At 38.3% G+C, this 25,565-nt stretch overlaps 1 protein-coding gene across 2 annotated transcripts in view; it reads right to left on the reverse strand.

Annotated features, from left to right (window-relative positions):
• Nucleotides 1-4,414: 4,414 nt before the first annotated feature.
• Nucleotides 4,415-25,565, reverse strand: part of tbc1d10ab (TBC1 domain family, member 10Ab) — a 35,141-nt gene continuing 13,990 nt past the window's right edge. For both annotated transcript variants that reach the window (XM_052116335.1, XM_052116334.1), the window contains exons 4-10: nucleotides 25,185-25,292; nucleotides 24,702-24,808; nucleotides 23,178-23,292; nucleotides 22,831-22,896; nucleotides 12,343-12,532; nucleotides 11,556-11,710; nucleotides 4,415-6,904 (exon numbers count right to left, since the gene is read on the reverse strand). In XM_052116335.1, coding sequence (XP_051972295.1) covers nucleotides 6,497-6,904; nucleotides 11,556-11,710; nucleotides 12,343-12,532; nucleotides 22,831-22,896; nucleotides 23,178-23,292; nucleotides 24,702-24,808; nucleotides 25,185-25,292 — 1,149 coding nt within the window. In that variant the 3' untranslated portion in view covers nucleotides 4,415-6,496. The remainder of the gene's footprint in view (nucleotides 6,905-11,555; nucleotides 11,711-12,342; nucleotides 12,533-22,830; nucleotides 22,897-23,177; nucleotides 23,293-24,701; nucleotides 24,809-25,184; nucleotides 25,293-25,565) is intronic.

The raw sequence follows: 25,565 nt of genomic DNA on the forward strand, positions 1-25,565 counted from the left end.
TCACATGAAATTAAGATATTAAATCAGTTCTTTTCAAAATTATAATGAATTTTAATCCATGAATATATATAGAATGTATTAATTTCATGCGTCACACATAACCCTGTCACATGTTTCACTGTCTTCCTGTGACGATGGTGAGTAATTCACTACATTTATGAAAATTGTTACAAAAATATGGAACAGTCAATATATATTATACATTACAAATACTATATATTTACTTGAATGAAACTTGAGTGTTATTTACTTGAGTGTTAAATATATGTGAGTGCAAGAAGCCTAGTTTTGGGATGGGGTTGAGACGAGAATGACAATATTTGTCACACTGTTAAAAATCTATGAATTGTTTGTTAAGCACAGCCTGACTTGTTAAGGTCTAGCACACAAAAATCAATGTTTTAGTTAAAAATCTGAATTTAAAAAATGTTTAACAAAATAATGAGGCCATAAACATAAAAAACATAAAACATAAAACATAAAAATGAGAAAACTGTCTTTAACTTTTATGTTAAACAGCATTTGTAGTCATTAGATTGGTATGAGGGACACATGAGCAGTAGGTCAATGTTTATTTTATAACTAGAATTGTGTATAATTATTTTATTAAACACTTCCATTATGTCCATGACGGGGTTGAGAACAAAAGGTGTTGAAATCAGAAATGTAAAAAAAAATATAGAGAGTTATATTTAGCAATGTAAAGTTATATGAGAGCCGTCTCATGGCTGCAGGGTTGGCTTGCAGATGTTACACATTATGAAAAATATCTCAGTTGAACTGGATTAAAATGACACAAATAGCGCTCAGTGATCCTGAGATCTCCTTTCAGTAGACAAATCCTTCCCAATATCAGAATACAAAGCACACGAGAGGGACAGAGAGAGTCTGGTGTCTGGGGACGGGTTAATGAGCATGTCAGCAAAGCTTTTTTGAAGAATTTTCTAGCTCATAACTACAGGTTTAATCCTACAGATGCCTCTGCATATGTCTTCCACGAGATCATCTGCAGATACATGCAAATACAACATGCTATAAAAACTGTATAAAGAGCTCAGGACATCCTTCTGTTCTTTGTCCTTCAATTGAAATGTACGTAGTGACACCCATGTAAATCATAGATGCTACGGTTATTTCAGCATGTATGGCTGCCCCCTGTCTAGGCATTGCAGGTTTGAGGGGGGTGACGTCTGGGTCACCTGTCTCAGATTTTATGCTGCCCAGTCACTGTGCTTGTATTACTGAAGAATTACAGTAGAAAGGAAAAGAGAGACATACTATACAGTGTGATATCATGAGTATTTGTATGTATTTTTACATAAAATGTGGTTTTAGCACACATACATTAGCTTACGTTTGCATAAACTTGTACAATATTGATGTATTGACAGCATCAATACGTAAATAATTTTTCGTATGAACAACTTTAGAGACATGCACACCCATATTGGACCCATGAATATTGAACTAATAGATTAAATCGGTTGATTTTACATCAACTAATATGACATTAATATCATTAATATGCGTTATCAATGACGTCATGCCTCATTCTATGACTAGAATTCACACGAGATCAGTAAAAGAAGATGTTTTACCTACTCAATGATCATTTTAAGTAATCTATATTCAGTCGATAATGTGTCATTTGTAATGTTTACATTCTGAATTCATGGTGCTAATGCGCTAACATGCTATATGGGCCATAATACGTGCCAATTACACTGTTATTGTACGTTATAATGACACTGATACTACTGCAAAGATGGGGTGTATAAAAGGGTAAAATACAGACAAAAGAATGATGATAAGAGGCATATCTTACTTTAGGCAGATATGTGAATGGGCACTTAAGAGTATTTGAGAAGATTTGATTACTTTTGTAGACTCATTTTGTGATCCATGGAAAAAGTACTGGGATATGAGTTTGGAACACATGAGGGTGAGTAAGTAATGACCAAATACATTTTTTGAGAGAACTATTCCTAAGACGGAAATACTTTTTTTTTTAAATGACAATGAAAGAAGGACAAAAGGAGGAAGAAATGCTAAATCCACACAGTCGTTCTGGATGATCTGACGTCTGCTTCACCTCATGCAGGACAGAGACATTTTTGTCTTGAGCTGTAGTAAATAATAGCAGGGTTTCCTGCTCAGTGGTTTATGAGCTTCCCCACTGCACTCAACAGTCAAACCCAGATTGATTTCCAAAGGAATGTCCCCTTGACGGCAGCCGTCATGCTAAGCCACATGTCAGTGTGTGTGTGTGTGTGTATACCTGAGTAGTTAGGGGGAAACAGGTATTTTGTGCTAATGGAAGGCACTCATGGCTCTGTGTTAACTGTGTCAGCAGTTGAACTTAAGGAGAACGATGTACTCTCTTTGTACTGTATTGCTGAACAAAACAAATTATTTGTCGACAGACTCTCTTTTCTATTTCTTAAGTAAATTTGTTACTTTAGAGGTTATCTTCATTAGTTAGTGGTGTTTGCTTAGGTCAGCCTCACTCGTACTATTGCTTAGGGTAGGGGTGTATTAAACTTTATACAACAGTAAGTTTCGATTCTCAAATCTGATTGGACAAACGGCATTCCGGGAGTGCTGATATACAATCCAACAGTACTGGGATGCTTCACTGTTTGTATCACTCTACTTCTCCGTGTTCATGGCTTTCCAAATAGGGGTGGCGGGATTTTGATAAATTGTTCATTTTCATTTCATTGACCAATTTGTTCAGTAACCATTTCTGGAAATTGCATATTTGCATACCAGTAGGTGGCGATAAATGATAAAATGTCTTTTATGTTATGAATGAGTCATTCAGTTACTGACCCAACTGATTCGTTAAAAACTGTGATTTCATTCACTGAATCCTTCAGTGACCATCTCTGATAATTGCATATTTATGCCAGTATAGTTGGCAACCAATGGGTGTCTTTTATTTAATGAGTCATTCAATCATTGAATCAACTTATTTAAAAAAAACGTTTATTTTTTTCAGTCATTGATTCATTCAATGACCATTTCTAGAGATTGCATTCTTATGGCAGTAGGTGGTGAAACATGAGGGTCTTTTATGTTAAGAGTAAGTCAATCAATCACTTAATTGATTCATTAAAACTTTCAACACTGAAACAATGGAAGTGAATGAAAATTATTTGTTCACTCAAAAAGATTCTTTCAAAATCACTGATTCGTTTACAAACGACAACCAACTAGTTCAAAACTAGAGCAGTGCAGAGTGCAGAGTTGTGCTTAATGCTTTGGCTTCTTTTGGAACTATTCTCACTGCACAAGTGCATAAACTAACTTGAAAACACAGCCGTGCCTTTTATGCAGAACAGCACTCTTGCTCGTGTGATATTGCTCCGTTGATGTATTAATTTTGTTTAGGCTACTTACATAAATGCCATCTAAAATTTAAATTTTGGCATTCAAGTTTATACAACATGTGCACAAAATAAATTTGGTGTGCTAGTCCCAAAAAATTATATCCCAGATTTGGACCCAAATTCTGGTCAAGCGCCACCATGTGGCAACATCTTTGAAGTCACATACTACATTTGTAAAAATTAAAATCAAGCTGGTCTCTGTCTGTTATGGTTCAGTTAAGGGTTTGGGTTAGGAATAAATTAATGTAATAACTACAAAAATGTTTCAGTTTGCTCATGAAGGTGCGCATGCGTCCAACTGTTTCCAGATATGGCCGTTTGGAAATATGGCAATTACAGACAAAGGCTGAGCTCAGAATTGCATACTAATACTATTTCTGCCATATGGTATGGGAGTAGTATGGGTAGAGTGTCATTCCGAACTTAGTCAAAGTCTTTCTAGCCAGTCAGTCCACAGTCGGCCATCTTTGAAATGGTCTCGAGAGGCTATTTTCAGGCATGCCAGTGCAGCTCCTATCTTCTTGAATGGAGAATGACCAAAATCTCAAAAATGGTTGGTCAAGATTATGATCAAAGAACAAATTTCAAATCTGCAATAAGATCTGACAATACTGGCATCATAAATTGTGAATCTTTAACACATATTACGTTAAAATACGCATTTCCCCCCGCTATTATAGCTAATGTGCGTTCTAGATGCACTTGTCAGTATAGGGGTTGGATCACTCCGGTACATCCGCTGGCAGGAGTGGTGTGGGGGTCTGGGAAATGTGATGAGGAGATGAGAAGAGGGGAGCACACCAGCACCTTTGACATGCAAATCTCTGCAGAGCGAAGGAGCAAGGACAACAGGTGTCCAGTCCTCACGACACTAGCACCACAGTACTCTCTTTCACCTCTCCTCATCCCTCATTCAATCTCTCTCTTCCCTTTCTTTCCTCCGTACCCCATCTGACTTAGTAATTACAGGAGCAAAGAATCATTCATGAGACACGAAAAATGCAGAAACAGAAATTCCAATAGTATCAAATTTAATCATGAAAAACATTTTTTTGCTGAAAAATGTTACTTGCATACAGGAGGAAGTTATTTATAGCTTAAGTGTGGAAACAAACAAAAAAGATAACATTTTAAAAATAATATGACTTCAGTTATTATCAAATAAACAACTGTTTTGCACAGTGCCCATATTAAAATATATTTTCTGATAAAAATAATAGACGTTTGGCATCTTTCATTCTCACAAACAGTGCTGAAATGTAACTAGCTCTTTCCTTTCAGTGAATCAAAAAAACAAATCATTAATATGGTTACATCACTCACTAAAAGTGCAATATGGCTTTATTACACCATTGAAGCCCTCTCAGCTTCAACATAGTGGCCCCAAAAAGTACTTGGACATTTGAGCCACTTAAAAAATGTATACATTTCAAAACTTTCCTTAAAATGAATGCCACTTTAACTGACATCATGTTGTCTACTGAATATCACATTCATGCATTTGTTTTAAATTATATTAAAATATATTAAAAATACTAAATTATATTTTTAGTCCAGATTTCTAATACTAAAATGACACCTGTAACACATTTCTGAGCATGAAGCTGTGCAGCAAAACAACAGGCATGCACACCAAGTTCATGACCCGTTTATCGTTCCTTATAACAAAATATTGGCCAACTGAATGATGATGTCAAATGTTAACATCTGATCTGAGCTAGAAAAACCAAGTAGACGGCATTGCTAGCCTACCAAATTATATCGCCCTCCCAAAATCCCCTAAAAGAAAGGGAGAAAAGACTTGTACAATTGTGCATGAATAATGTACACACCTCATCAATCAGTGAATACACAGCAAATCCTCCCATATATATTCATAAATATATATATATCATCATAATATCAGTATTTACAAGAGCAAGTCAGTGATAAAATGTCTCTTTGCAACATAAAAAATGTATAGCGTACAAATTGCCTTGGCTATCCTATTTACATACATAGTAATAAAATATATATATATATATATATATATATATTCCTCCCCCCAAAAAAGTCAGAAGATTTTGCCCTACCTACAGCATCCATTCAGTTTTAGAAAACTGAGATGGAAATATGATGTTAGAATCATGCATATCGCTGTCCAGCATACATATACATAAGAAATGTCCACAGAATATCATGTTAGATCTTAAATATACAAAACACAGGTCACGACAATAATTCTAACATACACATGGAATGCACACAGGATTTATTGTGATGTAGGGTGCAAACTTGGCCTTTAGAAAATGTTTAATTTCTCCCAATAACCATATAAATAAGAGTAGTGTCGTTCTGAATCAAGTGGACTGATTCCAATGATGTCAGACAGCATGAATCTGAGAAATGGGACAGCAATATTTGGTCCTGTGATAAAAGGTGACCTATGTTTCAGCTCCCAATTCTGTGTAAAACAGCTCAGTAGAGCCCTTTAGTGGTCAAGAAGGTGCACTGCAATTGTATTGAAGGATTGATATTAAAATGTTAAACAGACTTTCTAAATTAGAAAAGAATATAGAACGACAGAACAACATTAGATGAGTACATGATGACACAATGTTAATTTTGGGCTAACTATTCCTTTAGGTCAGACAACTTGGTCTCCTAATGAATACGGAGGTACTTGCATCCCAGTATGTGTTTTGTACTAGCAGGAACCGGAAGTCTAGTTACTGGTTCAGATGTTGTACTGGATCGAGCTGACCAAATTCTTCCTGATTACCACATTTTGAGGGTCCCATGTGAATGTTTTGCCTCCAGCACAGTTTATATAATCTTCATTTGGAGATCTGAGAGTGAGCTTGCAATCCATCCTTCATTACATTTCCCAACAAAGACAGACACAAACATTCATGTAAACACACTTGAAAACTTCAGAGCGTAAATAAAATGGAAATTTTTCTCCTGTCTAATATTTCTTCCTATGTGATTGTTCCCACAAGAAGTATTTTGGTCCAGTCAAAGTCGTGACCTCTGAGAGTGGGGAGGCAGGACTCTCTTCTAAACATCGTCAGTAAACATTCTGCACAAGTACATTCATGGTTACCGATTTCCTTTCCAGAATTTTATAGGTAAGTGTCATGCTCTGCACTACTGAGGCTCTGATTGGAGCCCTGGAGGGGTGTGTCTTTGTGCAGGTGCTGTGATTCGGGTGAAAGGCTGTCACTCGGTAACGGGTATGGATTAAGGGGTGGCGAGATGTTCTTTGTGTCTTTTCTCTTCTGGTCTTTGCTATTCTTTGTCTTGTTCCCTTTCTCTGCCTGGCTATCTGAGGCCTGTGGCAGTTTGACGAGGATTGTGGGGCTTTGTCTGAGGTCCTGGTGGCTGGGTGGCTCGGCAGCCATGATGGCTTTGGCACCGTGCAATCTGGTTGGGGATTTACAATGCAGCTCTCCACGAGTCTCCTTCCAGCGGCGGAGTTGTGAGAGGTGCTCCTTCTCGATGTCTCGCTCAGACACGGGAATTTCTATGATCTGAAAGGGTAAGAAGAGTCAGAGAGAGTGGTAGATATGGGGGAGTGAGACAGAAAATCCAAATTTTATTGTTTTGTTTTTTTATTATTAAAGAGCTGAATCACTGAATTATTGTACAACACCAATTCCAACAAAGTCGGGACCAGGAGCAAAATGCCAATAAAAACAAAAAAAGTGTAAATGTACTTTGACTTATATTCAGACTTTAAATAAGTATAAAGACAAGGTACTTCATGTTATACCTAATCAACTGAATAGCTTTTTGAAGATGTACATTTTTCCTGAAATTGATGCCTGTAACACATTCTTAAAAAGTTGAAATGGGCAATTGAGGACAAATAACAATCTGAAGAGTTGCAATAACAAGGTGATGTTAAACAGGTGAGGCAATCGTTTTATAGTATACAATGAGGCTCCAAACCAGCCTAGTCCTTCAAGATGGGTCGAGGCTCGCCAATATGTAAACAGATGCATCAGATCAATTTTCTCCAAAGACCAATTGGAAGGATTTTGGGCATTTCACACTCTTCAGTTCAATATAGTTAAAATATTCAAGGAATCTAGTCAAATCTTGGTGTGTAAAGGGCATGCCGAATCCACTTCTGAAAGCACATGATCTCTGATCCCTCAGACGTCATTGTCTTTAAAACCATCATGAATCTGTAATGGATATTATGACGTGGGCTCGGGAATACTGCGGTAAACCTTTGTCAGTCAACACCATTTGCTGCTGCATCCAGAGGCTTGCAAGCAGAAGCCATACATTAACACTGTCCAGATGAACCACTGACTTCTCTGGCCTCGTCTTATCTGAGATGTAAAGTACAACAGTGGAATCATGTTTTGTGGTCTGACGAGTTCTTATTTTTCCATTTTTTTTAAAACAAAACAGCCGTCATGTTCTCCAGGCCAAAGAGGAAAAAGAACCATCCAAACTGTTATCAGTGTCAGGTCTAAAAGCCGGTGTCTGTCATAGTATGGTGGTGTATCAGTGCCCATGGCATGGCTAACTTGCACATCTGTGAGGGCACCATTAATGTAGAAAGATAGGTAAAAATTTGGGGGCAACACATATTGCCACCCAGACGCCATCTTTTCCAGGGACATCCTTGCATTTTCCAGCAGGACAATGCAAGACCATATACTGCCTGGATTACAAGTGCACGGACAGTGCAGATGCTAGATTGGCCTATCTGCAGTCCTGACCTGTCTCCAATTGAGAATGTGTGACCAATATGAAGTGCACAATACGGCGATGAAGGCCCTGTACAACATACCTGCCAACACTCCCAATTTTACCACGTTTCTACCATTGTTGTTCCTCCCCTCCTTCCGCTGTTCTCCCGATTTACAATTTCTCCAGATAAACTTGCGATTTTTTTGCATCCACACTTTGCACATGAGACCTTCAGGTAGGGTTGCCACCCGTCCCATAAAATACAGGATTGTCCCGTATTTAAATATGAACTGATGCGTCCTGCATCGAATCAATACGGGATGCGATTTGTCCTGTGATCTGTTCAAAATCGTTCAAGATCGTTAATTTAACATTGATATAAGTTGGACATTTTTCATACAGATGGTAAGGGTTCATCTGGAAAGTCCACACATTGTGCTGAAACGTGCTAATCCTATGGAGAGTGTGGTAAGGGACCATCTAAAAAGTCTGCACATTGTGCTAAAACAGAGTCAATGTAAATGTTCAAGATAATGTACAAAGACAAGATAATGAGTCATAAAGACAAGTACAGGTGAAGGAAAATAAATTAATAATTAAAATAAATAAAATTAAAAAAGGTAAAAATACAAAACAACACAGATAAATACATAAATAAGATAAACAAGATAAATAATATGTTTTATAAGTCATGGATCAGGAAAGTTCTCGGCATATAAGAAAATTTGTATTATTAATTAACATTTATTGCTAAAACTGAGAAGGATGTGGTAAGGGATTACTGAATACATTTCTTGGTATTATTCATCTACAGTGTGGTATTACTGACTGGCACTGGTACTCCCTATACAGTATGACAGTATGTTTATTGCACCTACTCTCTATGGGTAAGGGGGCAGCAGAAAAACTCCACCGGCATACCATATGCTGCATAATGGAGGAAAGGGGGGATTCAGTGCCCAAATGCTTTATATGTGTATTAGAAGAAATGATGTAACACAGTGGTAAACACTTGGCTGTACCAAAGTTTTAGGGCATGTTGCAATCATCTGATTTGAAATTAATATATATATATATATATATATATATATATATATATATATATATATAAAATGTTTTAAAATAAAAATGTTTTAGCATCTTCCATACTGTCCCAACTATTTTAGAATTGGGATTGTAAATAAACCAAAGATATTTTCTTTCTACAAATTTATTTATTTATTTATTTTTTACTTTATACATTCTCCACATCCCAGTCCCTTGTATTTTAATTTAGTAAATATTTAGTCAAATTTTTCTAATACTTCAATAACCAATAAATATGTAGTAATTAAACTGTGTTGAACACACTTTACAATGCTCAAGTTCTTCTGCAGATTGCCACACCAATGTTTTTTATTTTTATATTTTGTTATAAATATTAATAAATAGAATTTAATAATAACAAATAGATGTAAATGTTGCTGACATTAAATGAATATTACTATTACACCATACATACTTAAAATTCACTCAAAAGTTACTTACAACAGAAAATGTGAATTCATATCCAAAGCTATGATCAGACTGTCAGTCCAAATCTTTGTGTATCCGATCGGAATCCGATCTTCATGATTGACTGTCTTCACACTTCTGTATATCACAATTGATCAGATCTGATTTGCCATCTCTGCCAGAATCATAGTTAAAAAGCGGTGCATAGTCCAGACAGAAAAGCTTTGACTGTTGGACTCGTGTGGTAGCCAGCTTTGATGAAATTATGTGGCTGCATGCAGGAAGATTCCATAAGTGATATTCTCAGCTAGACTTACAATCTGCCACCACACAGCTTATTTCCGACACCACTGCCAGCATGTTTCCTGCCACAATGTGTGACGTAGGCCTATAACGTGTCTTTACAGAGCATGAAAAATTGACATAAGGCCACTTGAGATCTGATCAGTGTGGTCAGACTGAAATGGATTTACAGAAATGTGATTTGAATAGGATTTCAAACCACACATGAATGTAGCTTGAAAAAGATTTGTAAAAATCGTATTTCATTATATTTTTTGCCTTTCAGACTTGCAAAATATGATTCGATTTCAATCGGATATGTACAAAAATCGGATTTGGACAGACAGTCTGATCATAGCTCAAGGTTTTGGAAGATCTTGAAGCTGACACAAGGGGGAGCTAACACTTTTGTTAATCAGAAATTATGGGCACAGTTCTGGGCTAATGTTGTTTTGGGCAGTTCGTAAATTAATGTAATCCTGCCTTAACGACAGTACAAATGTGTGTGGCTCGCTGTCCGGGGCGAAGGGCTCGAGACTTGACCTGAGCTCGAATACCCCCCAGACATAGGTTAATTATTGATGGAATAGACAAGTGGAGATGGGGAGGTGGAGGGATGCCAGAAGACTCAATGCCACATAGAGGTAAGCAGCTGTTTATATACTGTTACTCTGGCAGTGTGATTGGTCACTTGCTCCTCCCGAACCATGTTTATGAAACTCACTCTTAAAATGGACATTACCAAAAGTTTGGAATCAATAAGCCCTTTTTTTTTTTTTTATTAATGGTACTGTTAACAAAGGATGCATCAGTCATGTTTTTGGCAGTGTTTTTTATTTATTTATTTATTTATATCAATTTATTGTTGCAAATTATTATTACAGTTTGAATTTTTTTTATTAATTTAAGAATAACATTTGTACCCGTGATGACAAAGCCAGTTGTGCCCTCTAATGCCATTTGGACATCACAAATTCCCAATAGTGTTTTTTTTTAGTATTGATTACTAGCGTTTCTTGCAATTCACTTTACACAAACAAAATCAAATTGTGGTCTTAGAATGGCCATATTCTAATTCAATTTATCAAGAAACTCGTCAATCTAATGTTGTAGAGCTACAGAAAGCATGGGATGAAACTTCACCTGAATATCTTGCAAGTGGAGGATTCTTGAAAGAAAGTAGGAAGAATAGAGCATGTATTTGAATAGAAAGTCATCTGTAACATTTAACATGTCTTTACTGTAACTTTTAATCAACTTAACAAATCTGTACAGATACTAATTCATGTTAATTTACTTAAAAATATGTTCTTTTAATTTTAATTGACAAATTTTCAGAGGAATCACATGACCAATGGAATTGTGCTGATCAAGACAGGGATGTGCCTGTGGACTTTACTAACCAGCAGGGAGAGACATACTCCTGTCTTTTGCGTAACAGTCCTGCAGAAGGAGGTTTAATACATAACATATTTCCTTTGATTTCAACCTCAAGTTGAACAGTGTGTTTACTTGACTTGCTATATTGTAAGGGCCAAATCTCTGCAGATGTCCTCACAAATATAATAAAATCTCTTATGACCGACTTGAAACTAGGGTAAGATAAAGGTAATGGCACTGTAATTCATAAAAAAAGAAAATAAATATATGGCATGCTCTCACAAGTATACAATATACAAGTTTATGTGTGTGTGATACCTCTTGCACTAAGAAAGGCTCCTGCATGTATCGTGGCTCAATAGATCTGAGCAGCTCCATTGTCTCATACTGGCCCTGACACGCCTTCAGTTTCTCCTGAGATCCCAGCATATATTTCAGCAGCACCAGACCCACACGGAAGATTATCTTCACTCCTACATCACACACATACATATATTAACATTAAAGAGTAAAGGCGTTCACACAGAATACAACATTATAGAAGATGCATTTATAGGTGCATTAACTGCCATACACTATTGCTAATGTACACAGACAATACACTCGTGATGCTTATGCCCCACCCCATATTCATCTGATTGGTCCATTGTTCTAAAACCATAATTAATCTGCTGAACTGAGTGTCAAAAGTTGAACTATTTTTAACTTGGCATGGCTTCCTTAAAACGTAGCTTTAAAAAGTTGCTTTCTATTAAATCGGTATTAAACTGGCAAAGTAGCGGGGTGTTAAGTAAATAAGCAGTCCTTCACTGTTGTCCGGGACGCATTAGAATGCACTTTACCGCACCAAGTACCAAATGTATGTGCAATGGAGGTGTTGTTGACATAAACACAAATAAAACACAATATCGTTAACTGACTTAAAACAAATGTGTGAAACATTTATGCTGCTGTTCGTAATGTGTCACACTATCAAGAAGTTTTCCCAAGTCACAAGACACAAAGTGCAAACAGTTTCTCATCCGCGGGGGCCATGGTGTCAACTACGGGTAAAGTGCATTAAGTATCATTAAGTGCATTAAGTGTGCATTGGTGCGAGTCTCACCCTCGCAGAAGAACATGTCCCACACGCGCAGGACGGAGGCCCAGGGCAGCGTTCTAGAGAAGGCACACATGAACCATTCCGTCATGTAGAGGATAGGGTCAATCTTATGCTTCTTCAAGTGCCTGTAGGCCACAGGGGACACCCTCTTGAGCAGAGCAAACAGGATCTCACCGTCTAACTGGATGGCCTCCTGTGCAGAGAAAAGGAGAACGCTTAAGTAAAGGTGGAGACCATTTGTTGTCACAAAGTGAATAAATACCAAGATCATGGGTTGAATCAAAGGGATCGCACATAAACTGTTTACCTTGAATGCACTGTAAGTCACTTTTTATAAAAGTCTCTGCCAATTGAATAAACATAAATGCTTGCTATTAGAGGTAGATTGATATTAAGGATACCCCCGACCAAAGATTTTCCTTGTCCACTAGCAGTGGTTAGTTTAAGCCATTAGTCAACTAGTGGTCGCTTGAAGAAGCACACTTTATTATATTATTAAGAACAGATGACAGAAAAGCTGTCTATGTGCATGTATGACCAGAGGCGTGAAGTCTCATGGAACACGTGCATCTTAAAGGTTCTACTGTTTCAGTATCGTCTATGAGTGCTGCAAATGACCTCAGACATCTCAGCTCAGAAGATGCTTTGAGTTCAGTTCACTTTATTTCCACAGAGCAGTTCATTGTGACCAACTCTGCAGCCTATACATCTATGATTATAACATAAAATAATACAAAAACACATTCACCTCGAACCATGATTTATATTTCAGTGATAATTATCATCATAATTATTATTTTTACATTTATAGTTGTTTTTACGTCTTCATTTGTGTAAGTAATTGTCCGCCTGCATGTTTAGACGGATTCTTGCCTGATGGTAAATGGAAAGTTGGATACTTATATAGCCTATATATAATTTTTTTGATCAGTTCATTATTTTATTTGCTTTTTCATTTCATTTGGAGTGCAGTTTGAATTTAGAAATGTATTTAAGTTTTTTGAATAAATGAAATTTTCAATGCAAAATCACTAAAGCAAGAATATTCACCGATCACTCAGCCCAGGGGTTGTTGATGTAATTGGATATTACAATATATATATATATATATATATATATAGTGAAGGAGAGAACAAAACTGATTTATTCACACACATGGACAACGAAATACCCGACCAGTAGAGAATGCACAGATGAAGTATAGAAGTATAGAATAGTTTACTCTTTGCCAGAGAGATGTTGCCCTTCACAACTGTTGTAAAGCCATCTTTCAAAAAGTTGAACAACACACATTGTAATTGCACTTCTTTTTTTCCATTTTCATTAAAAGTTTTTGTTAAAATAAATAAAAAATAAAGTTCAAAGTTTGAAATCAAGGTGTCTTGCTTCACTGTGTAGGTAAACGGATCGGTTCTACAGTTTACAGCGGCCTCTTGAGGTGAAATAAAAACAATCACTGAGGCCACATGGGGATTTTCTGTATTTAAATCTTTCATCATCAAAATTCATCCATAATTGTATTCTTACTTCAATGCATATTTCATTATTTTTGTAAGGGGGAAGGCACCTAAAGGCCCAAGGACGTATCCAATGGCATGGCTGAAGGTCTCCTGCGTGTTCTGTCTTATCGTGCGCATTAAGTTTAAGTTATTTTGTTCCGATTAAATAACTATATTATTCGTTTTATGATACCGGTTTATTTTATCTGACTCCAATTATAAAAGTTTCCAAGGATATATTAATGTTCCAATCTTAATTATTATTATTACATTTGGTTTAACATTTGATCATCATATTTAATTCTATTTTATATTGTACTCAATCATTCGGATTCCTTTGTCACTTAGAGAGTCTCGCGCTGGCCGTGTACGTGGATCTCAAGGTCACAAATTAGCCAGTCTTGGTCAATAGACAGAGGTAACTGACTAAATACTAATTAGATGGCTGCTCATGCTTAAACTTTTATCTAAATGTATTTTGTTTAGTCCCCTTAGATAGTAAACACTTAATTAGAGTTACATTATTTCTACCCAGAGGTCATGACCACTAAACTTTACAAAGATAGACCAACAATATCCAAGTTAAAAATAGCTTTATATAATCATGCCATAGTTTCCTATGCACACTTAGCTAGAAAAATATTACAATAAGCAGAGGTTTAGACTACACCCTATTTAGGCTCGGTCAACAAAAAACGGAAATTCCATGTCGAGCCTGTACACTCTAAGTACACTTGATCTATGCCAATCTGTTAGTTGGAGCTCTAAAGTCTCAGTCGTGTGCCCCATGCTCCACTCAGAACTGAGCTTTAGTCCGCTACTAACCTGGTTGTAGATTTGTGGAAACATGGATTTAACGTAATATATTTAAGACAATAATTTCAGAGTAAATCAGAATAAACTCAAATGTAGCAAATTATTTAGCAGGTAAAATAATACATTCATCAATTCCAATTAGACAATAATAAATCAAATTTAAACATTTATCAAAACATAAGAAATAAGAATTGCATACCTGGTAGAGAAAATGATATACAGCAATTGTGTGGGAGATCTGACTACAGATTCCCTGAGCTCATTTGATATCTCTCCTGAAGTGCCAAACGATTCTATTGTTATTTCAGATGTGATTGTTTGATGTTATTCAGGATTGATTTACAGTTTAGGGGTTGTAAGTAAACCTTTGAAACTTGTAATTGAGTAGGTCGTTTGATGTTTACAAATAATACACCTAATCTACATACAGCATATGGTTCCTGTGAGAGACCTGGGAGGGGCATGCCTCTGATAGAATACAGTATTTTACTAAGTTCTTAAATCTTACTTGTGATTTGACCTTGCTGAAGGGGAATGAGACCGTTTCTCAGTTGCACTGAGACATCTTGGATGCTACCAAACATGTATTATCAAAAAACTTTTACATTACAGAACAGGATAAGTCATAACTTAGTAATTTGTTGACTCTAAAGTGACCAGAGGTGAGGTATGTAAGAGAGGGGGCAGATGTGAGTGAGATTTGCATTTTATGGTCCTTATTAGGGACTAGGATGTGTTGCCTCAGGTGGAGATGATCTTCTATGTGAGAGTTTATGACGTTGGTTCTTGCAGAATTCTTTCACTTTTACCGGAAATGGCACCTTTTGGGCATAGACATCCTGGTGCCAGCCTTCAGTTTGATTAGATAACACCGTGTAACACATTTTTTTTTGTTGTTCCTAGGTAGTAAGTGTTACTTCCTAATTGCTTATGCCTCAAAAGTATAGAAAATGGCTATTATTCCCCACAAACTTTGCTTTTGTGACCAGGACAGTGATATTTTGAAATGTATCTATTTTCCAGAACATTCCAGGTAGATTCAGTGCTGAGTAGAACTTTCTAGTAATATAAATAGTAGTATAAATACAGGGGCCTTAAGCCCAGCAGTTCAGTTTAGTTCCAGCTGCTCAAGTGGATACTGTAGAGCAGAGGAGGGTGTGGCCGGGCTGGAAGAACGCATGCCCAGTCCCAACTCAGCCTGATGGGGGAGCGCGAGGGATAAAAGCGGCCGGTGACGACGGTTCGAGAGAGAGAGAGAGAGAATGACGGGCAGCTGCTCTGTGTGTTTATGTTTGGGTGTTTTTGGTTCAGTTTTTCATTAAACTATTATTTATATTGCCAAGCCGGTTCTCGCCGCCTCCTTTCCCTCAACCTGCTTTACATTGGTGCCGAAACCCGGGAGGGAGGAGGGATGCCTGTCACGGAATCCTCGACACTGCCGTCCATCCAGGGGAGCACTGCTGCCATCCGCTGTGGGACGGAGTAGCCCGACTGCCTGGACGCAGGGAACGACCGCCGTCCGCGAGGCGAGTGGGGACTGGACTCCCCCACCCCCTGGAGCGATGGAGCTGCTGCAAGGGGTGGAGGAGTGCCCTGCCATCCACCAGAAATGCGGAGGGGTCGAGAGGACCGCCATCCGCGAGGGGAGGATGGAAGCGAGTCCCCGACTGTTTGGAGTGGTAGGGCCACTTCCAGGGGCGGCGAAGAGTCCCCACGACTCAGCGAGAACACGGAGGGGTGTTCTGTCCACTGGGGGTCGGTCTGACTCCGGTCCGCCCGGGAGATGCGGCTGCCGTCTGCCTGAGAGGGTGGAGGAGTGATCGGTAACCACATGAAGGAGCATCTGAGAACCGATGTGTGTGTTTTTATTCCCCTCTCTCTGTCGCTCCGTGTTGGCCTTTATCTCTCGCCAATTTTCGTTTTGTTGTTGTTTTTTTACCCTCCTGCCTCCTCCAAGGTTGAGCAAGGCACGCCCTCCCACATGTGAGGCATACAAGGCATATTTCGTCATGCCTGTCGGGAATCAAGACAAACCCTAGGCACCTCATTTCACTGCAAAACTCTGGAAGGTTAGACGGACAATTGTTGCTCGGAATTTTGTTATAAAATGTTTACATTTTCAATGTTATTGAAAAAAATATATCATATATGAAAAATATTGTGAGAATCTCTTACACGTTAGTCATGGGTGAAATAAATGTATTTTTATAGGATGGTACAGAGGGGAAAAGAGAGCCATGAAGTTCGCTATCCCAAGAACTTTGCGGGAACCCACTGACCACTCAAGCAAACGTCGGACTGGCACCTGCTATCATGTATCTGGACCTTCCTTCATCCACCGTCCCGGTGCCACACTGCCATGAGCTCGGGAACAATTAGATGCAATGCTCGATATGGGAGTAATAGAAGAATCCCACAGCGATTGGTCCATCACGGTCGTTCTGGTCCCTAAAAGCAATGGGTCGGTTCAGTTCTGTGTGGATTACAGAAAAGTCAATGCAGTGTCTAAATTTGACGCATACCCAATGGAAGATTAGAAGATCCCCTTAACGGCAATGTCCCGTGAAAAAAATTGCCTTTTCCACACCGTTTGGCTAACACCAATTCATGACACTTACGTTCGGTTTGTTCGGGGTCCCGGCTATGTTTCAGCACCTTACAGACCAAGTTCTCAGTCCGATCTCTAGCTTCCTATCTGGATGACATCATCATACAGTCATGATTGGCTGCAGCATATGCAGTATCTGAGGGCTGCTCTGAGGTCGCTGTGACAAGTGGGACTCAAGACAAACCCCAAGAAATGCATATTTGGATGGGTGGAGGTACGGTATCTGGGGTTCCACTTGGGTCATGGGCAAGTGTGCCCCCAAATTGATAACACTGCATTGGTTGCGGCTTGCCAGAGACCCAAGACCAAAAAGAAGGTGAGACATTTCCTGGGGCTGGCTGGCAATTATAGAAGGTTTGTGCCTAATTATTTGGACGTCACCAGCACGCTGATTGATCTCACTAAAAAGGGGGCTCCAGAACCGGTGGAGCCATGTCAACAGGCATTTACATGCACCTAATTTCTCTCTCCCATTTGTTTAAAAGACAGACGCTTCGGACACAGGGCTGGGAGCGGTGATCTCACATGTGATGGAGGAGAGGCCGGTGCTGTACATTAGTTGAACGCTATCGCTGATAGAAACTAATGGGGCTTTTACACTGCACGGTATGGCTCAACTCAACCCGACTCTGCTCGCTTTTTGGGGGTTTTCCACTGTGGATAGTAACTGGTACCTGATACTTTTTTTAGTACCACCTCGGTCGAGGTTCCAAGTGAGCTGAGCCGATACTAAATGGGACGTCAAAACACTCCAGATCACTGATTGGTCAGGGAGAATCGTTACTACGATGAGGGACCGGCCATATGGTTTCATGGCCTGAGTCGGGTGGTACTTAGAGGTGGGGGCGTGGTGGAGCGTTCATTCAAAGAGAAAGCGGCAAGGGTGCACACACCTGAGCACAATATATCTAACAACTGTTTCTGATTGCAGTGAGCAATGGGGAGAGCGATATAAGGTGGAACCATGCCAGAGACTGGGAGAGAGAGCTAGCCAGACGCGGCGTCAGCCGATTTTGCCGGGGCTTCAGCCCCGAATGTTTTGAGTGTAGCCCCGAATATATTTTGAAAGGTTGACTGACAAATATGAAAACGGACAATAGCCTAGTTAAACCCCCGAAATCATAAGTTGCCTTATTTCATTGTGCTTTGGCTTTTCTCATACTGCATACAGCCTGTAAAAATAGATATGGTTCTTCAAAATAATCTAGCCTATAGAATAAGTTTCTTTGCTGTCGGTAGCCTATGGGCTACTACGTTTCTTCCTCTCTGTTGAATATGCAGCAGGTAGGGGAGGAGCTAGCACAGTTGTGGACATCAACTAACGTTACTTAGTGGCAAGTTAACAGCAGTTAGCAGGAAAGACAGCAAAAACGAAGCAAATTAGGCTTTGGGGATTTTTCCGAAAGAAGTCAGTGGGTAAGAATTCAAATTGTTTTTGGTCCTTAAAGTCTGAAGATCATCATCTGGCTGGCTTTCACCCACAGTAGGCTAATTATTACCATAGGCTACATTAGCACTTGGGCCAGCATGCTTATCATCGCATTTGAAGATAAACAACGGCTACACATTTCGAGATAAGTGTGCCCATTTCTAGAAAAGTGTAGGCTACATAACCTTGCTATTGTTCATGCTGTAGGTAGCCAGAAACACTAGTTTTATCCCACTGCACTGAATACTTTCCTTGTTTATCAGGTGTTGTTTTCTCTAAGGATAACCAATAAGCATTAACATAAAATGTATGTGTGACTTGTTTTGTGATATTAGTTTGTAGTAAATATACACTTTGATTTGATTAAATGGTTTTGTAGAGGGTAGCAAAGATGAGCAACAGACTGAGGAGCAGCAGCAGCAGCTGTGCCAGAATCAGGCATGGAAACTGGTAACAATTAATCAGTCACTTTACTTTAGAGAAAGTTAAAAGTGAAACATTGTTTATCGCAATGCTCTTAATGATCCTAATGAAAGGATTTTGACAGATGAACATTGAGAATTATATACAGTTTGATACCATGGTGTGTCAATGAACTTAGACTAAAGTCATTCATGTATTGCTTTAACTTAGGACTTTTTAACTTTGCTTTATCTCATACATCATTTTGACTATATATGTCAAAAAATATAAATTATTTATATAAAATGTTTTTTTTACCTCACTTTACTCACTATTATATAACCCTTTTGTGATGACTTTGTTATAACCCTTTGGTAATGTACATGAAAATTCAAGAATCATGATAGATCTTTGGGCAATCCCACTGATCTGCTCTTCCCAATGCATTTTCTTCAATGGTATTGGTCTACAAATTGAAATATGTAGCACTTGATGAATTAGTTGTTTGAAGCTGATTTGCAATAAGTTATGTGCTGTATCTGTTCTTTTACATCACAGATGATTCAGGGAGGAGAGAGGATGAGTTAGTCGAGGATAGTACTAGAGAGAGAGAAACAGCAGCAAGTGATGAGAGAGACAACATTAATTGATGAGAGAGACAACAGCAAGTGATGAGAGAGACAACATTAATTGATGAGAGAGACAACAGCAAGTGATGAGAGAGACAACAGCAAGTGATGAAAGAGTGAAATATAACAAGTAATGAGAAGGACACCAGATAGACAGCAAGAGGTGAATAGTGTATGTTGTATGTTGAATGTGTGTGTGTTGAGAGAGAGAGTGTGTGTATATGTGTGTGCATAATGTTAAACTAATGTTAACATTAAACAGCTTTCTGGTGGAAGGAGAGAGAAAAAGACAGCAACACTTGATGAGAAGGGAGAGCGACAGGAGCAGGTGAAAAGAGATTGACTGAACTCTCTAGGACAGTTGTTTTGTTGACTTAAAATGTAATATACCAATACACAACAGTTCATATTATGTTCTACTAAAGTCTCACACATTTAAGATGTACTTTGAATGAAAGTAAAGTGTTACTGTAAAAAAAAAAAAACTATTTGAGTGATCCCTGTATTTGCATAAAATGGTCTGGGCTAAGCACCGGATGTCCTTCAATGCTGGAAATGCCTCTGGAGCTAGCACACACATACCCTAGCTGTGTTCCAATTAAATTCATGTTTTGAGTTTAGGAAATAAAAGATTACCTATTTGAGTTGAAGTCACATTTCCACCTTGTTTCCACTAAAGAACCCCATTACAAAGACATACTTGTAACTGAAAATACATTGTGTAAGCAATATGAAAGATACACACTCAACAATATATTATCCAGTGAAGGCTAGAGTAAATAATCTATGATATAATTTAATGGAAATCTATGCGAGTTGCACTCCGTGGCCAGGCAGAAATTTGAGCAGCCTCCAGAGTCGTAGCTGGGCAACGGCAACAGACACAGAGCAGCGGTGTGCATACTTTCATAAAAAACTATGGTTTTGAATTTTAGAACATGCCATGTCGTCCACCAGACATGTCAGGTGAGTGACCCCCATAAGACAGCCAAGTCTCCATCATTTTAAAATGAGATTTTCCAGTGTGTTTCAGACTTGTTTATATTTAAAAGTCCCGTGTTATGCACCGAATCTTAATTGTATTATTAATGGGATTTTGGTTAAACAGTAAACTGCATCTGAGGTTTTATTCATTTACAACTCTTGCAGCCTTTGTGTTTGTATCAGTCATACTTAGGATAAGGGATTTAAAGAAATATATTATTATTATTACATGGCATACTATTACTTTTCTAAGTAATCAGATTTTTGATTTATGCCTAGCGGACGATACAGCTGAAAAAAATCCCATAGTCTAAGACTGAAAGAAAATCTGAGCCTTATTTAAGGACCAGAGTATTAATAAAAAAAAACAAGCTGTTTTGTGTGGCAGTGGGTGTGCTGTATTTCCCAACAACTTTATAAAGAATACAAACATGTCAATTTTCTGTGGCTTATGAACATTTTCATTGATAGTCTAAAATCCAACACTGTTGTGAATTCAAAGTGATTTAAATGAATGTGATAAAAAAATGTGTGGAACAAACTTTCACTTGCACTTAAAAACTGAAATGATGAGAGGAAACGCCCCAGGCAGATGCGAGTGAGAAAGAAAGAGAGAGAGAGAGAGAGAGAGAGAGAGAGAGAGAGAGAGAGAGAGAGAGAGAAAGAGTGATGGGTGAAAGAGCGAGATACCTTTTGTATGTTTAATCTAATCCTGTCTTTATCTGACGTGCGTGGCCCTGCCGCCCACTCTGGGTCATTTGCCTGTCAGCTCACAAAGGTCAGACACAAAACACCACATATAATGTTGGGATTGCTGTAGATTGTAGCACTTGAAGAACCCAGCATAACACATTACTCACAAAAAAGATTTGTTTCTCAATAAATCCGGATAAGGTGTCTGAATCTAATTAATATCTTCTTTAAATATACTATTTTAGATCTGCTATTAAAAGAAAAGAAAACATTGAGATGATTATAAAAGACAAATAATGGTATTAGTGATACTAAAGGGCTTTGTGAGTCCATTTGAGAATCTAAAGATGTCTTTACACAGCCGAGTTAAGCCTGCTCTGTACCTGTACCTAAAGACGCAAAAGCCAGAGTACATTATTCATGCTCTAACCCACCTGAGCCCCTGGAATCAAAGATAGTTCTAATGTTGTTTTGGTTCTGAGTAAATGAAAAGCAGCATCAGAGCAGCCTTAAACTTTGTTGATGTCATGACAGAGCAAGTATTTCAAAATGTTGTTTCATATTTAAAAGTATAACTTCATATTTTCATTAATTGCATATTTCTATATTCATAATTTAGAACATAGATTTTAAATATTCATCTCATAACATTATTTACATATGATTAAAGAGTCTTTGTAAATACAACTAAATGTGTGCCACATTTGCACTGTAAATATGACTTAATTATCTCAAATTCTAATATCATGTCCACATCAGGTGGTCAAAAAATCCTGCTCCTCACAACTATATTAAACATCAAATGTTCTGATTGGCTGTGAATTTGTTGCATCATGCAGCTTTTTCACTTTTATTGTGGACAGTGTAATAGTTAAACGGGACAGGTACACACTGCAGTTCTGAAAGTAAAAAATGCATGTATTGCAGTTTTCGTTCTCAGTGTGTATGGAAAAAAGGAGTCACTCCAAACTCCTAAGGACCCAGGAAAGGAGCGACAACTGAATTAGCTGCAGTTTTTATGTGGACACAGAAAAGTTCCATTAAAACCTGTGTATTTTAGTATCTAAAAAATAGCTATTTTGCTGTATGCTCTTTGAGCTTATGTTTCTATATGAGCCTTGTTGAGATGCAGTTTAGCAAGCTGAACTAAGTTAATAAACAGTTCTGCTGAGTTAGACGTCTGTGAAGCGTACAAGAAGAGCGACCTTTGAACCCTGATCACAGTGTACAACAGCTCTCTACATCAGCAAATACCCTCAGCAGATGAGTGTTTGTGAATGTGAATATGACCGGCTTAGACATCTCAAAACAACATGATTGTCAAGTTTTGTCACGCTGATTAATAATTCCAGTGTAGATTTGAGAGAGGGGGAGGGTTGATAACATGCACAGCAGTGCTGTATAGAAGGACCGTGTGTTGTCTCCTCTTACCAGGCCTGCGCTGTAGTATCCAGGCAGATACTTCTCACAGATCTGGACCAGACCCCAGAATGCATCCTACCAGAGCATGACCATAAAAGTACAAAAGACACCAGATCAGGCTCGACAAGAGAACTTAATTTACTTCTGTTAAACCACTTTAAACTTTACATTAAACCACTGAAACTAATATAATAAATATTAATAAAGGCAAATTCTGTTGCTTTATCATAACATGTAAAACAGTGTAATCATTATATAAGGTATCAATAAACAGCGTAATAAGCAACAGAATAACACTGTTCTGAAACCTAGTTATCTACCTACGTAGGCACCATTTTAAGGCAGTTTGGACTGACCTCAGCAGGCATGTGCATGAGCAGCACAGCAGCTATAGGTGCCTGAGCCTGACAGTACCCCTCCTCTGGCCTGCGCAGTGTGTAGGCCTTCAGAACCCGGAAAAGATCCTGCTGCCTGCACACACACAGTTGAACGTGGCAATGCTCACAACAGAGGTAATGATGTTAAACTGGCCTGTCAGGTGAGTAGATGCCAGTCAAGTGAGGTGAGACCTAAGAGTTGAGTTGTGGTCTGGCAGGTGAGGGGAGGCTTATCAAGTGAAATGAGGTCTCTCAAGTGAGGTAAGGTCTGACAGATGAGGTGAAGCATTACAGTTGAATTGAGTTTAGGTCTATTAATTAAGGTGAGGCCTTAAAGCCAATTTATACTTCTGCGTCAAACCTACAGCATAGGCTACACATAGCTACAGCGGTTACGGCGTAGCCTACACTGTAGCCTGACATGCACATCTTCAAATATGTGCATAGGTCCTCATTTATTTTCTGCCTGAAATGCAGGCAACATGTATAATAAATAATATGTACCTACATTTCAACATGTTCACATACTTCAAACTCAGTTTTGATGCTACAATAATTAAATAAATAATTTTGAATCCAGAAAGCTTGCATTGCTTTTGTTTATTTATTAAATATATTGTTAGCATTTTGGCCTTTTTGTGTACTTTTAGAATGATGCCGACACACCAACGTGAGGTGAAGCCTAACTGTTGACTTGAGGTTTATTAACTGAAGTGAGACCTAACTGGTGAGGTCTTTTATGTGAGGCGAGGCTTGTCAAGTGAGGTGAGGTCTATCAAATGAGTTGAGGCCTGTTAGGTGAGGTCTGTCAAGTGAGGTGAGGCCTAACAGTTGAGTTGAGGTCTATTAAGCGAGGTGAGGTCTGTCAGGTGAGCTCAGGTTTGTCAGGTGAGATTAGGTCCAATTAAAGTTAAGGTCAATCAACATCTGTTGTGGCATAATGCTGATTACCACAAAAATAATTTCGACTCATCCCACCTTTCCTTTAAAAAAAAAAAGAAGAAAAGAGGAAGCAGAAACCAAGGTTAGAGTGGGGCACTTACAATGAATGTTAATGGGAAGTGAGGGTTTAAAGGCAGAAATGTGATGCTAATAATTTGATAAAATCACTTACATGAATTCCTTTCTTAAATGTGTGTACCATTTGAGCTGTAAAGTTGTTTAAATTGTTGTTTATGGTCATTTTAGAGTTTTATGGTTTACAACATTGCATCGTAATGCAACGACATAACATTTTATATAACTTTACACAGAAAAGGTTAGTAAATGATTTTAAATGCACATATTGTTTATCTTGTGTATATCATTTTGAAAGAGTGAGCATTTTAACATTTACGTTAATAAACCCTATTCACTTCCATTATAAGTGCCTCACTAGAACCCAAATTCTTGCTTTCTTTAAATATATATTTTTTGTAGTAATCAACATTATGCCACAAATTAAAAGCTTAACTTGGAATGAAAAAAGACAATTCCTTTAAGTGAGGTGCAGGGCGGACTCACCCGTGGCCTCCTCGAGCTACAAACATCTCATGGAATGGAAACTGTCTGTGGAGGTCTTTCTCTATCACATCCAGCCATTTAGGATCACCAGGCTGACTATCCAACTCCTGGCACACAAACACAATGATAGTTCATTAATGACCGCAGGAAATAATGTTTCAAAATACACAAAAATCTTAGTGATGTTTCATTTATGAACGAATGTTTAAAGTGAACGAATCGTTCTCATTTACTTCTATTCACTGACTAATATTTCTCATTCACTGAAGTGACTTTGAAGCACCTGACTACTTTTCATGGTGTATTTTCATGCCTGTAAAGACTGACTATGGCGTAAACCAATAGCAATTGAATGCGGGCTATGAAGGAGCATCAGGAGTGAGCCTATGATGCCTTAAAATGCTGCCTATGTAGGCAGCTCACTACATTTTAAAACAGAGCCATAGAGTGAACAGCATGGACAAATCCTGCAGACGTCCTCACCTGAAATTTTCCCTGATTCTGTTCTTTCTTCACTTTCCCACCGGAAAGATAAAGCCAAGCACGACCTCTGAGTGATGGAGGAATGCCCTTCTGGCAACGCAACTTAACCTGCAGAGAGACAGAGTAAGAGAGAGAGAGAGAGAGAGCATTAAATAGAAAACAGAAGAATGTGTCTGTGAATGTAAGATACACAGCTACTACACCCCTTCCAAAAAACTATTAATAAATGGGAAGACTCACACACTGTGTTTATGTGTGTGGCAGTAAACAGGGTATGAAAAGAGTCGAGCAGAATTACAGTAATTATGTGTGAGCTGCTGATGAGGTGTCCGGCTGCTGTCATCTCCTGAGATTACTAACTGAGTGTTCTGTTTGGGAGGT

The sequence above is a fragment of the Xyrauchen texanus genome, chromosome 43, assembly GCF_025860055.1.
Source record: "Xyrauchen texanus isolate HMW12.3.18 chromosome 43, RBS_HiC_50CHRs, whole genome shotgun sequence".
In the NCBI taxonomy this organism is placed as follows: Eukaryota; Metazoa; Chordata; class Actinopteri; order Cypriniformes; family Catostomidae; genus Xyrauchen; species Xyrauchen texanus.